Here is a 15,204-nt window from a genome sequence, read left to right as displayed (position 1 = left end):
ACACCCTCAAGGTCCATCCATGTTGCTACACATGGCCAGATTTCATTGTTTCTCATTGCCATGTAGTATTCCATGGTATAGATAAACCACATCTTCTTGATCCATTCATCTGTTGATGGACACTTAGGCTCTTTCCATGTTTTAGCTATTGTGGAGAGTGGATACAGCTTACCTTTGACATCATGGGTTAGAACTTCAGCAGGCCAACTCATACATGGATTTGTTTCAATAACTATATATTTTTTCTTGCTTACAATCTGTTTAATATTTTCTTTTCTCCCACTTACTTTATTGTAAGAATACAGTATAATAATATACATAATGTACAAAATTTGTGTTAATTGACTGTTTATGTTACTGGTAAGGCTTCCAGTCAATGGTAGGCTATTAGTGGTTAGTTTTCAAGGACTCAAAAGTTATACATGGATTTTCAATTGTGTGTGGGGGGTGGTCAGTGCTCTTAATCCTCGCACTATTCAATGGTCAACTGTATACCATATAAAACTTATACGGAAGAGCAAAGCTTCAAGAATATCTAAGATACTCCTGAAAAAGAATAAAGGGCAAAAAAAGAACTTGTTCTAGCAGTTATCAAGACTTACTATAAAACACTAATTAAGGTCATGTTGTAATGACATAATAACAAACAATCCAGTGGAACAGAAGTAAACACTGATGATCAGTAAAACAAGAATGAACTATTATTAATAAGTGTTTCTGGGACACAGAGAAGAGAGAGGAAAGATAAAATCTTTTAATTCTTGTTTTTTAAGTTTTATGATGGGAATTTCACAAAAGCCTCAGTGAATACAGATTAGTACAACAACCAACACTGAGATTTAACAGCTAACGTTTTGCCTAACTACCTTCACTGATTTTTTAAAAAGTGAACAGTTTTAAAGTAAATTACAGATATAATGACATTTAGCTATTTTATACAGTGTTTTAGTATGCATCTTTAAAAATAAGGCCATTTTCCTATGTAACCATAATAGCATTTTTAAAGCTAATAAAATTAACAATAATTCCTTAATACAATCTAGTACCTTGTCCATATTCGAATTCCCTTAACTGTTCCAAATATATTTCTTCAAACCAAGATCCAACCAGGGTCCATATATTATGCTGCTTACTTCATCTCAATTTTTAAAAATTTTAAAATTGTATTTATATTTTATATACTTAAAAAATTATTTTTCCCTCAATTTTTTATTTTGGAATTTCTAAATCGGATTTCAACATGTGAAAGAATAATACAAAGAATACCCACATGTCCTCACCTAGATTCACCTGCTATTAATATCCTGCTACATTTAGTTTCTCCCACTCCAACATATGCACTTGCACGAACATGCATGTACACACATACATTCCTCCCCCTCTTTTTGGTTAAACAGTTTAAAAGTCAGTTGCTATAGATATCAGCATGCATTTCTTTAAAATAAGGATATTCTCTTAAATTTTACACCTTTCTGCATGGATATTTATTTCATAACATATAAATAAAAAAGTATTAGAAGAAAATATTTATGACCTTGGAGAAAGCCATATGCAGTTGACTAATTCAAGTACATATGAAAAGTCAAACATGGTGGCTAAGTCGGTTAAGCATCCAGCTATTGTCATGATCTCACTGTTCACTCCATGCTAACAGCACAGAGCCTCCTTGGGATTCTCTCTCTCCCTCTCTTTGTGTCCCTCCTCTGCTCACACATGTCCTCTCTCTCTCTCCCAAAATAAACTTAAAATAAAAAGGGAAACAGAAAACTTGTGAACAGGATAAAGTATCAAAAGCAAAAAGATATATAATTATCTAACGGAAAATTGTGCAAGTGACAAGAGACAGTTTGTAAAAAAGAAAAATACAAGTGGCTTTTTAAACATGTGAAAAGATGCACCATCTCACTTTTCATAGGAGAAATGCAAATTAAGGCTACACTATATTACTATAGATAGGGAAATCCAAAAGCTTAGTAACACACTGTGCTGGCACAGTTGCACATATATTGGCAGTAAAAATTTAAATCGATACATCCACTATGGAGGGCCATTGGGCAATTCATAAAAATTCCGTATGTGGGCACCTGGGTGGAATAGTCGGTTAAGCATCTGACTCTTGATTTGGGCTCAGCGCATAACCTCACGGTTAGGGAGTTTGAGCCCCGTGTTGGGCTCTGAGCTGTCAGCAGAGCTTGCGATTCTCTCTCTCTTCTCTCTGTCCCTCCCTCACTTGCACTCTCTTTCCAAGTAAATAAATAAACATTAAAAAACAATTCCACATGCATATATCCTTTTTTGTTAACTGTATTTGGCGGAATAATTCTACTTCTAGGATGTCTCTTATAGTTTTACCTGCACATGTATAAAGTTGTGAAATACAAGGTTTTCATGGTAGTACTGTTTGTAAAAACGAAAGACTAGAAAGGACGTATAGGTTCATAAATAAACATTCTGCCTGGTTCAATGAATTATATTGTAACAACAAATGCAGGAATGAAGAATGAAGATCTTTACTCAGATGGAAAGACTTCCAAGCTACATTAATGAAACACATGCATATTATGGGTACATGAAGCAGAAAACTAGACGGCAAGAGGAAGAGCAACAGAAGGGAGATTATTTCATACCCATTTGTTGTAGCAACAAGCTACATTAAAATATTAAAAAATATTTATAACTCACTGATTTTCTTTTAAACAGAAAGTTAAGAAGCTACTAAATTAATGATATCAAAAGAAACAAGAGACATACCTTTGTGGCTTCCATTATAATCTTGTTAATCTTCTCTTTATCTAATCCTTCCATTCCAGCTTTATTATCATTAAGTCCCATCCTAAGCAGAAGATCATCTTTGTAACTGTCATTCTCCTTGGTGCTATCCATGGTGTAAACTTAAAGCTTTTTTTATTATCTGAAAAAGCATACAAAATAAACACTGCTTTTCAAAGCATTCATAGTGAGGAGGTGGACACATAAAAGTTAAAACAATAAAGAATAAGCAAAATAAGAAAAACATTTAAGAATTCAGGAATTTTTAGCCATTGAGAAATTATTTTTTAAATGCTTATTTATTTATTTATTTTGAGAGAGATTGAGTATGAGTGGAGGAGGGGCAGAGAGCAAGGACAGAGAATCCCAAGCAGGTTCTACACTATCGGCATAGAGCCTGACGCAGGGCTCGAACTCACAAAATGTGAGATCATGACTTGAGCCGAAATCAATCAAACCTCAATCAACAGAGCCACTCAGGAGCCTCGAGAAATTATTAGTACTCAGATTTTAAAATTATTATCCCAAGATTATTGTACTCTTAGAAGGAAGAAAATAATCAACATTTCCTGCAAGTTTTGGGCCAGCCACTATGGTAGGCACTTTATGCTTGAATCTCACACAGTAGCCCTGCCCTGAAAGGTAAATTTTATTACCCCCAATATAAAGAGAGAAGGAATCTGAGGCTTAGAACATATCTACTGACACAAATTGGCTAATAAGTGACAATACCTGTGCTGAAACCCAGACCTAAGTCCAAAGTTCATGTTTTTCACATATTAACAATACTGTACAGGAAACAAATATGAAATAAAACTTCCTCTACTAAACATGTTAAGTTCAATAGCATTTATTACACACTGTATACAGAGGTTCCATTTCTTTTTTTTTATGTTTATTTATTTATTTTGAAGGAGTCTGAGAGAGAGAAGGAGCAGGGGAGGGCCAGGAAGAGAGAAGAGAAAGAATCCTAAGCAGGCTCCATGCCATCCGTGCAGAGCCCAACATGGGGCTCAAATTCATATACCATGATATCATGACCTGAGCCAAAATCAAGAGTCAGACGCCCAACCGACTGAACCACCCAAGCACCCCCAGAGCTCCATTTCTTATGGCAGTGAAAAAATACAGACAAAATAATAAAATCTATTCACTTCTGGGAATTTAGTACATTTTACGATGGTATGTCACTTCTAAGGTTAAGAAAAATCCTCTCAAATAATAATTTTTTTTAAATTTTTAAGTAAGCTCCACACCCAACATGGGGCTTGAGCTCATGACCCTGAGACAAACACCCCAAATAATAATTTTTTAATATCTTTAAATGGTTCTTTGTAATTTACTTTCATGCTTATTAGTTTTTTAAAATATAATAACCACACAAGACAGATCTGGTTATTCTCATGTTAGGGAGATAGAAATTGGAGCTTCAGGAAGGTTCAGTGAATTGGCCATCACAAGTCTGCTACTTCCAATTTGGGGTTCATGTATGCTGTAAAGAAATGACCAGGTGAACAGCTGTCATGAATCTAAAACAAATTATGCCAGTGATTTCTTATTTGCATGATTTAGAGAGGGCTCATTTATTCTCTGCTGCTTGAAGACTTTTTCCTTTATTTTTTTAAGTTGACATCCATCACCACACATACTTACACAATTTCTTTTCCTGTGATGAGAACTTTTAAGATCTCATCTCTTAGCAACTTTCAAATATACACTACGGTATTAACTATAGTCACCATTCTGCACATTATACCCCTATGACTTACTCATAACTGGAAATTTGTACCTTTTGATCACCTTTACCGATTTCGCCTACTCCCACCCACCTCTAGCAATCACCAATCTCTTCTCTGCATCTGAGTTCCAGTTGTTTTTTTGTGTGTTTTGATTACACATGAGATAAATAAATTAGAAGGTGTGAGCGTAGGATCCAGCTACCCGTGTGTCTAAGGCATACCCAAGTTATCCCAATGTGCCCTCAAGTACAGAACCACTGGTGCTGTTGTTTTCCCGTGCTCACAGGAATATAGGCTAGATTTCTCTTTTTATCATTTGATCTTTCTCTTTACCTATCACATTCAGCTTAATATCACCCTATATTCTGTCTTACGCTTTAGTAATCCAATTACTTTTCATTTTCTCATTAAAGTGGTGAATGTAATTCATTCATATTTTCCTGAACCAACACTACTGAAGCCTGAAGAGGTTGCATGCACAACTCTTACATTTAAACTACCTTTTTCTTTAAACAATGAAATGTATAAAAGGAACAGAAACATTTATTGAATGCCTGTTATTTCACAAAGAATATATTACTTAGCCCAAAAACTCTGAGGAGAATTGCTTTTGGTCCCTGATTGGGTCAGAAGAACTGGGGTATCATTAGCAATGCTTGCACCAGGCAAAGTTGTGACATAGGTAAAATTAGTTTTCAGCTATCTTCCTGTCTTGTTGATGCCTAATTGCCAAGCCTAGTTTCATGAGGATAGTTTAGTATCCTCTAAATGTTAAGAAGTCCAAGTTTATAGCTGCCGTCCAAATGCCCGTCTGACATCCTAAATTTAACATGTCCAAATTCCATCTTCTCATCTGCCTCCATCCCTCAAACTAGTTCCACTTGCATGCAGCCTTCCTCATCTCAGTTCAGGGCAACTCCAATCCCTTCCAATTGCTCACGAAAAAAATCCTGGGGGTCAAACCTGACCTCCCTCTTTCTCATATGCCACACATCTGAATTGTCGGCAAATACTGTGGACTCTGCTTTCAAAATGCATCCTAAATTTAACCACTTCTCAGTACCATCATTGCTCTGAGTCTAGTGTGAACCACCATTATATCTTGTCTGGATTAATGTTAATAGCCTGTTAAATAGTCAGTACATTCTAACCTTGAAGCCTTTTGCCCCGGCTCTTCCCTTCCCCTTTAGGATTCTTTGGCTAGATACCCTATTGACTAAACTCTTTGAAGTCTTGCTTCAACGTCTCAGTGAGGGGCCCTGACCTCCTTTAAATTTCAACCTGATTAGCACCTCCCATCATAGCCCTTATCATTTCCTAACATAATAATAAACAAACTTACATACTTATAATGGTTTTTGTCTATCTTTCCTATGAATACAGAAGCTCCAAGAGAGGAGGGAACTTTGATTTTTGTTTTTGCTTTATCTGCTTTATCCCAAATGCATCAAATGTGCTTGACACAGAGTAGGTGCTCAATAAATGCGTGGAATGACTGAACTCAGTTTATATCATTTTCTCATTCTTTTATTCACATAGCAAGGTTACAAGGTATATTAAAAGACTGTGGGAAAAACTACTTTTCTGAAGTTAATAAGTTTATGATTTCTTTTTTAATATTTATAAGTTTATTTATTTTGAGAGAGAAAAAGAGAGAGGGCATGTGAGCAGGGGAGGGGCAGAAAGAGAGTGTGTGAGAGACAGGAAGAATCCCAAGCAAACTCCACACTTAGAACAGAGCCTGATGCAGGGCTCCACCTCACAAAACCGTGAGATCATGACCTGAGCTGAAATCAAAAGTCAGACACTCAACCAAATGAACCACCCAGGTGCCCCATTTTCACTGTTTACTTATTTTTGAGACAGAGAGACAGGTGAGGGGCAGAGAGAGAGGGAGACAGAGAATTCCAAGCAGGCTTGATGCATGGCTCAAACTCACTTACCACAATATCATAACCTGAACCAAAACCAAGAGTCAAACACGTAACCAAGTGAGCCACGCAGACATCCTGAAGTTAATAATTTTAAAATACTTGTAGTTTTTTCTTATTTCAATATTAAATATGTAAGGACAGCTATATGAGTTAAACAACCTTCAATTTTATAAACCTTATTTTCCGAAGGTATTTGATAGTTACATTAATTTATTAAAAATATAGGGACTTGTATTAAAATATAAGAATATTTTGAATTTAGGGGTTCCTGGGTGGCTCAGTTGGTTAAGTGTCTGACTTCAGCTCAGGTCATGATCTCATGGTTCATGAGTTCAAGCCCCATGTCAGGCTCTGTGCTGATAGCTCAGAGCCTGGAAACTCCTTCAGATTCTGTCTCCCTCTCTCTCAGCCCATCCCCTGCTGGCACTCTCTCTCTCTCTCTCTCTCAAAAATAAACATTAAAAAAATTTTTTTAAAGAATATTTTGAATTTACATGTATGAGTTTACTTGCTAGGTTCCATTAATATTCAAAAGATTCTAGTTTATATTTATTATTTGGGAAATTAAATTGCCTTGTTAAATTTAACTTCTTTGAAGAAATACTTTCCAATTATATCTAAATCTATGAAAAATTATTGGAGAGAGTTAATAAAATATGCTAAGTTTTGGTATATTTGAATTCCTATGAGTTACTTTTAGTACTATCATTTATGTCCCTGTGGTGAGCCTACTTTTGTTTTTATTGGTTAGCATTTCTGTTATTTCCAAATTTCTAGAATCTCACATTAGTCCTGGTGATCTCTGTTCTTCCCATTCTTTCTTATTTCTTCAGAATCCATTAAACTGGAAGGGAGAGCTAGCTCCCACAAAGATGATATTCTATTCACAAAAGATGTACAAAATGATCACAGAGTATTCTCCATATTTTTGTAGTAAGTTAAGATTTAATACTACTTTAAATGGCTTTCTGGGACATGTGAGTGGCTCCGTTGGTTATGTGTTCAACTCTTAATTTTGGATCGAGTCATGATCTTACAGTTTGTGGAATGGAGCCCCAGGTCAGGTTCTGTATTCATGGTGTGGAGCCTGCTTGGGATATTCTCTCCCTCCTCTCTCTCTCTGCCCCTCCCCAGGTTGTAATCTCTCTCTCTCAAAATAAATAAATAAAATTACAAAAAAAAAAAAAGAAATGATATGTTACATTCTACATTATAGGAAGGGAAATATTTAATAACAGAAAAAGTTGTACAAAATACTCTTTTATTTGCCTATCCTGGAAAAATTATTCTTTCAATTACCCCCCTGCTAGATTGTTTCTGGTGTTTTCTTGACATTATTTTCGATACTATTTCTTGATCCATTGCTGATGATTTTTTCAGTTTCCTAGAGCTCTAATTAGTTTACAGCAGGTGTTTAAAACATTGTAGCAGCATAATAGTCTTCAAATACTATCTTAAGTAAAACCTCAGATTTTTCCTTAAATCTTTGTTCTATGAATGCTGTGTAGCTCTCTTAGAATTTCATTATATATATTCTATCACTAATATAAAAGAATGAATACACAGCCTATAGAAAAGGAAAAGGTAACAGTGATCTACACTTCCTTGATTCGAACTGCTTAGAAGTATCTGAGCAAACACTGATATGGATTGAAACTGTTATCAACTCCAAGGCTGCACTAGCAGTTTTCAGGTGACAATTGTATGCTATTGTTTCATGTTTTTTAAAATTTCATTATAATTGTAAAAATAAACATATAACATAAAATTTACCATCTTAAGCATTTTGTAAGCTTACATTTCAGTGGTGTTAAGTACATTCACATTGTTGTGCAATCAGTTGTTTACTATTGATGAATTTTAAAAGGTGGTTTCTGTATGTAGCCAGGCTCTGAAAATCCTTCTTGTTATTTTTTCTTCCTGATCTTATATATGCCTGAAAACCAAAACCAAAAACCAAAAAACAAAAAAACAAAAAAAGAACACTCAGAAAATACTATTCTCAGATTTATCAAACATGGGGAAATAAAATCAGCAGGAAGTTGTGATTTTGGAGTAATTAACCCAAAATGATTTAAAACACACACACATACTTTCTCCTCACACTAATACATCAAAAACTCCATATACCCTGATTTCTTTTAGATCATATTGTTAAAAGGATTTTTATTTTAAAACAGTAACACTCCACTTCTTAATTATTATTAACACTACTATTACTAACATTATTAACACTTAATTATTATTAAAAGTTATAAAAATACATTTAAACAGATAGGATACAGAAGAATATCTGATACCAAACAACAGGATCTGGAACTTATATCCAAATCAGCAAATTATTCTCAATTGATGAGATGATCTCTCATCCCTTCCCAGAGTTATAAGCTATAACTGAAGGGGAAGGAGAAATAATGATTTGTTTTTAGTGGTAATTGTCTTGAAGCTTCAAATAACATTAGAAAGTAAGGTCTGTGAAAGGGAGTACAGGTTAGAAAAAGTTGCAAAACATTGACTTAGAATAATTTATTAAACTATCATCTGTTATACAATAAGTGATTTATTTGAGCTAACGAGAGCTATTAACTCTTGTTCGTAAAAGGAAACAGCAGTCCAAATTAACTGATATCTATTTTTTTCTTAAGGAGATCTAAATATACTGCTTATTTTAATGTACAGTAGACTTAATGAAAAGAGTTCAGTGGTAAGAGCCATTTTGATATAGTGCAAAAAGTATATGCTTTGAAGCCTGAGTGGACTGGTTTCCATCTGACAAAAGATGGACTGAAATTTAAACTCTAAAATTTAACTAGTTGTGTCTTCTTGGGAAATTTATATGATTTCAAATTCCATGAATCTTGGTATTTTGTTCTGTGAAACTTACTCCCAAGGGTTGTTGGTGATAAAGTATGTGATATGTAAGGGCCCCTAGCAAGGTAAATGCATAGTAAGCAAGCATGCAACAAATGTGGATTCTCTCCTCTCACTTTCATTGTTACTCATTTCTCTGAAGTCTGATAAATGTGGCTGCAAATACGGGTACCTAATTGATTGGGAAATCACAGAAAAAAAAACAAGAAAAATCTTCATTACTAAATAAGTGGCAAGTGAAAAAAAATCACACACACACACACACACACACACACAGTGCCACCTAAATTTAGGGAAGTCAAAAGAACAAATGGCATCCATCCCTTGGATCCTGTGGAATTTAGTGAACCAACAAGAGAACGTTCTTCATGGTTTTTAAGGTTTTACCACTGACATGATCCTAATATTCAAATCAATATTTGAGTTGAATTTCAGTTTACTTTTCATTTCAGTTTACTTCAAGTCAATGAATACAATATTAAGATAACCAAGTCTAGCCACATATGAAATTTCAACATTATTATCTAATATTTAACTTAATTTCATACTTAACTGTATGAATAAACTCTCATCATGTTTGGCATGAATGATGAAAATCACATATAGACTGTCAAGAATATGTACAGAAGTGCTTTCTATTAATGAAGCCTGACAAATGATTTTTAATGTAAAAAAATTACATTAATAAATTTCTAGGTATAGAGCAAGTTTCAGTAAAATTTTATTTTTTTTAAACTCTTTTAAAAAAATTTTATATTTATTTATTTATTTATTTTGGGGAGAGCGCAAGCAGAGGAGAGGCAGAGACAGAGGGACAGAAGTTCCAAAGCAGGGTCTGCGCTGACAGGCTGACAGGAGTGATCCTGAGGTGGGGCTTGAACTCACGAACTGCGAGTTCATGACTTGAGCTGAAACTGGACACTCAACTGACTCAGTCATCCAGGTGCCCCTTTATAGTAAAATTTTAAATTAAATCCCAGAATATTCCCAAAATTATCTCTAGAACTCTACTTTAGAACATGATCATTTAAAAAATGTAAATATATGCTAAATGTTTACACTATCAGATTATTTTAATCCCTTAATCTAATTCCTCAATTTAAAATACAACCTTCACAGGAAAGCAAGATGCATCTCAGGCTCTGGAGGATACCATAATTTTACTTAGAAAAGGAAAATGAATTCCATGCTTTGTTTTCCTCATGGAAAAAATATGTTTTTTAATTTCTAATCTAGTATTTGTTGGAAGTGCTTTTTTCTTCCTGACCAGGTCTCAAAGGGGTGGGAGTCAAAGAAGACTGTGAAATTCACTTATTTAAGCAGAGATTAGAACCATATAGCTTGTTATCTCCTTTACTCAAAGGCTTGAAGCTAAGAATAATCACACCTAGTTTTGAGGTTTAAAATCTGGCTTCTCACTATGTGACTACAATTTTTAAAAGGTTAAAATAAAGTATGCATCATTATTAAAGTCAAGAGCTTAAATTTCTCGATTTAAAACTTTTAAGCCATCATAGCTTTAGCATATTTGCAAAACCTCCTCAGTTAATATTTTTGCCAAAACCACGTTCCCAATGCCAATAAGTTATTACAGTTAATTCTGTTCGTCTTATTAAATCTGCCTGCATTATGAAAACTGGTCAAATGTTTACAGTAGCTTCCAGCATTTTAATTATTCATTTCTATAATGCCAAATATACTAAGAAACAAAATTTAATCTACAAATGAAATATGCATTTCTTAATGCTACTAAATTACCTTTTAAAATACTTCGTAGATGCTAGGAAAATAAAGAAAAAGGTACAACAAATGAATACTGTAATATGTAATTAAGTGGCTCCCTTCTTATAAATAGAAAACAGCAGAAGGGATGGAATATCACATACAAAAAGGGGTAATAAAAAAATGTGACTTCCATCTTGGATGCTCTCATTCTCAACATGGATTGCCCACTTTGGGCAAGCCAGCTGCTTTGTTAGGCAGCTCTGACAGAAGGTTCACGTGAGTGAGCTTGGAAACAGAAACTCTTCCAGTCAAGTCTTCAGATAAGACTGCAGCCCTAGACAATAGCTTGACTGCAACCTCATGATCCAGAGACACCCAGTTAAGCCATGTTGGGATCTTTGATCCACTGAAACTGGGAGATAATAAATTTATAGTTGACTCTCAAACTGTGTAATTATCTCATTATGGATGAGCAATGGTACATAGATCAAAGTGTGAGTAACACTGCTATAAAACAGCTATGTCCTAAAGATTAGCAATGTTTCATTTGAATAAAGGTGAAAATTTAAAATATACTAATAAATGGATCAACTGAAAACCTCTATGACAAATATCTTTTACTCTTGGAATTTGTGAAAGAAAAAACAAGGCAGTGTTTCTGTGCAGCACTTAATACAAACAAAATATACATTTTAAGAGGGCAAAACCTGGTAGAGTGCTAGGCCATTCTGAGCCTGTTACTTAATAACTGATTGCTGAATGAAGGAATGATGTCCAGGTTAATATACAGAACAGAATAAAAATACCTAGGAATAAACCTAACCAAGGACATAAGAGATCTGTATGATGAAAACAATAGAAAACTTATGAAGGAAATTGAAGAAGACACAAAGAAAAACATGGAAAAAGCATGGAAAAACATTCCATGCTCATGGATGGGAAGAATAAATATAGTTAAAATGTCATTACTACCCAAAGCCATCTACACATTCAATGCAATCCCAATCAAAATTGCACTAGCATACTTTGTAAAACTAGAACAAACTATCCTAAAATTTGTATGGAACCACAAAAGACCCCGAATAGCCAAAGTAATACTGAAGAAGAAAACCAAAACGGGAGGCATCACCATCCCAGACTTTAGCCTCTACTACAAAGCTGTCATCATCAAGATAGTATGGTATTGGCACAGAAACAGACACATAGACCAATGAGATAGAATTGAGAACTCAGAATTGGACCCAAAAGTATACAGCTAACTAATCTTTGACAAAGCAGAAAAGAGTATCCAATGGAAAAAAGATAGCCTCTTTAACAGATGGTGCTTGGAGAACTGGGCAGCAACATCCAAAAGAATGAAACTAGATCACTTTCTCACACCATACACAAAAATAAACTCAAAATGGATAANAGCCTCTACTACAAATCTGTAATCATCAAGACAGTATGGTATTGACACAAAAACAGATGCATAGACCAATGGAATAGAATTGAGAACTCAGAAGTGGACCCAAAAGTATACAGCCAACTAATCTTTGACAAAGCAGGAAAGAGTACCCAATGGAAAAAAGACAGCCTGTTTAGCAGATGGTGCTGGGAGAACTGGACAGCAACATGCAGAAGAATGAAACTAGAGCATTGTCTCACACCACACACAAAAATAAACTCAAAATGGATAAAGGACCTGAATGTGAGACAGGAAACCATCAAAACCCTAGAGAAGAAAGCAGGAAACAACCTCCTTGACCTCAACCACAGCAATTTCTTACTTGACACATCCCCAAAAGCAAGGGAATCAAAAGCAAAAATGAACTACTGGGACCTCATCAAGATAAAAACCTTCTGCACGGCAAAGGAAACAATCCATAAAACTAATAGAAAATGACGGAATGGGAAAAGATAGTTGCAAATGACAGATCAGATAAAGGGCTAGTATTCAAAATCTATAAGGAACTCACCAAACTCCACACCCGAAAAACAAACAATCCAGTGAAGAAATGGGCAGAATATATGGACACTTCTCCAAAGAGGACATACAGATGGCCAACAGACACATGAAACGATGCTCAGCATCCCTCCTCATCAGGGAAATACAAATCAAAACCACACTGAGATACCACCTCACTCTGGTCAGAGTGGCTAAAATGAGCAAATCAGAGGACTCTAGGTGCTGGCAAGGATGTGGAGAAATGGGCACCCTCCTACACTGTTGGTGGGAATGGAAACTGGTGCAGCCCCTCTGGAAAAGTGTGGAGGTTCCTCAAAAAATTAACAGTAAGACACCCCTATGACCCAGCAATAGCACTGCTAGGAATTTACCCAAGGGATACAGGAGTGCTGATGCATAGGGGCACATGGACCCCAATATTCACAGCAGCACTCTCAACAATAGCCAAAACATGGAAAGAGCCTAAGTGTCCATCAATGGACAAATGGATCAAGAAGATGTGGTTTATCTATACGATGGAATACTCCATGGCAATGAGAAAGAATGAAATCTGGCCATGGGTAGCAACATGGATGGACCTTGAGGGTGTTATGCTGAGCAAAATAAGACAGGCAGAGAAGGACAAATACCATATGTTAGCACGTATAGGAGGATTAGGAGGAACTTAACGGAGGACCGTGGGGGAGAAGGGAGAAAGTAGGGGGGAAGAGGGAGGGAGGCAAACCATGAGAGACTCTTGAATGTTGAGAACAAACTGAGGACTGATGGGTATGGGGGGGAGGGGAATGGGGGTGATGGGCATGGAGAGGGCACTTGTGGGGATGAGCACTGGGTGTTATATGGAAACCAACTTGACAATAAACTATTTTAAAAAATATATACAGAACAGAAGAAACTTAATGCTAACAACTCAGTTAAGTCTTTTTAAATTTAGTAATATAAAAAGTAATATTTGGATCTTACAGTGTTTTACGTGTATAATCCTATTTAATCTTAATAAGAGATGAAGAAACTAAGGTGTAGATTTAAATGTATCTTAGATAAGGTCATACAGTTAATAATTGGCAGATTTGAGACTATATTTCAGGTCTAGCAACAAAGCACTCACACTTAGCCATTACATTATAAATACAAAAAAAGTAAAACAGAAAATTATTGCAATCTTATCAGAAAAAAGAAGGAACACAGTGGTGCCTGGATGGCTCAGTAGGTTAAGTGTCCAACTTTGGCTCAGGTCATGACCTCCTGGTTCCTGAGTTTGAGCCCCATGTCAGGCTCTGTGCTGACAGCTCAGAGCCTGGAGCCTGCTTTGGATTCTGTGTCTCTCTCTTTCTGTGCTTTCCCCATTCACATTGTCTGTCTGTCTGTCTCTCTCTCAAAAATGACTGGAAAAAAAAGGAGGAACAGGGGTGCTTGGGTGACTCAGTTGGTTGAGCATCTGACTCTTGACGTTGGTTCAGATCATGATCCCAGAGTCATGGAATATAGCCCTGGGTCAGGGTCCATACTTAGTATGGATCCTGCTTAAGATTCTCTTTCCCCGGAAACGAACTTGACAATAAACTATTAAAAAAAAAGATTCTCTCTTCCTCTGCCCCTTTCTTCTGCTGGGTTCTCCCTTCCTCTCTCTAAACTTGAAAAAAACAAAAAAAAAAGGGAACAGTAGGTTTTTTATAGATTTCGTGAAAGTGGCATAAATAATAGATAAAATATCATTTATTATTATAATAGAAAACACAATTTATGATCTAAACTTATTTTTAAATGTCAACATTATTTTGAAAACTCTCTAAAAGCCTAAGAAATTTTCAAATGAAGAATATCAGACCACAAGGAAACTAAAATAAAATTATGAACATACGACGTCCATTTAGACTTTACTAAAATACACTTGGGGATCAACTGCAGATCTTCCTAGTGATCCAAAGGGTAATATCTGCAATAATCATGGCATCTAAAACAAAGAGTTCATTTCTACCAGGGATTGCCTTATGTAACAATTTCAGTAAAAATCAATGATTAAAAAAAAGTCATATATTTCTGCCTGCAGCAACTCAGAAAATAAAGGGAAAGCATTATTTATAAGAAAGAATTTTCTCTGAAAGTGAGAGCTTCCTGGGGCACCTGGGTGGCTCAGTGGGTTAAGTGTCAACTTCGGCTCAGGTCATGATCTCAGGGTTCATGGGTTCGAGCCCTGCGTGGGGCTCTGTACTGACAG

The 15,204-nt window shown here is 35.5% G+C and overlaps 1 protein-coding gene across 3 annotated transcripts in view; it reads right to left on the bottom strand.

Annotated features, from left to right (window-relative positions):
* Positions 1–15,204, bottom strand: part of POLK (DNA polymerase kappa) — a 73,959-nt gene that overhangs the window by 47,271 nt on the left and 11,484 nt on the right. For 2 of the 3 annotated variants that reach the window (XM_039245547.1, XM_039245549.1), the window contains exons 2-3: positions 8,241–8,378; positions 2,752–2,911 (exon numbers count right to left, since the gene is read on the bottom strand). In XM_039245547.1, coding sequence (XP_039101478.1) covers positions 2,752–2,883 — 132 coding nt within the window. In that variant the 5' untranslated portion in view covers positions 2,884–2,911; positions 8,241–8,378. The remainder of the gene's footprint in view (positions 1–2,751; positions 2,912–8,240; positions 8,379–15,204) is intronic. The other variant, XM_039245548.1, reaches the window with a different exon arrangement.

This window comes from Hyaena hyaena, unplaced genomic scaffold (genome assembly GCF_003009895.1).
Source record: "Hyaena hyaena isolate Hyena2069 unplaced genomic scaffold, ASM300989v1 scaffold_260, whole genome shotgun sequence".
Classification (NCBI taxonomy): Eukaryota; Metazoa; Chordata; class Mammalia; order Carnivora; family Hyaenidae; genus Hyaena; species Hyaena hyaena.
Note: the sequence above shows the minus strand (reverse complement) of the source record. Positions and strands in the feature narration are given on the sequence as shown.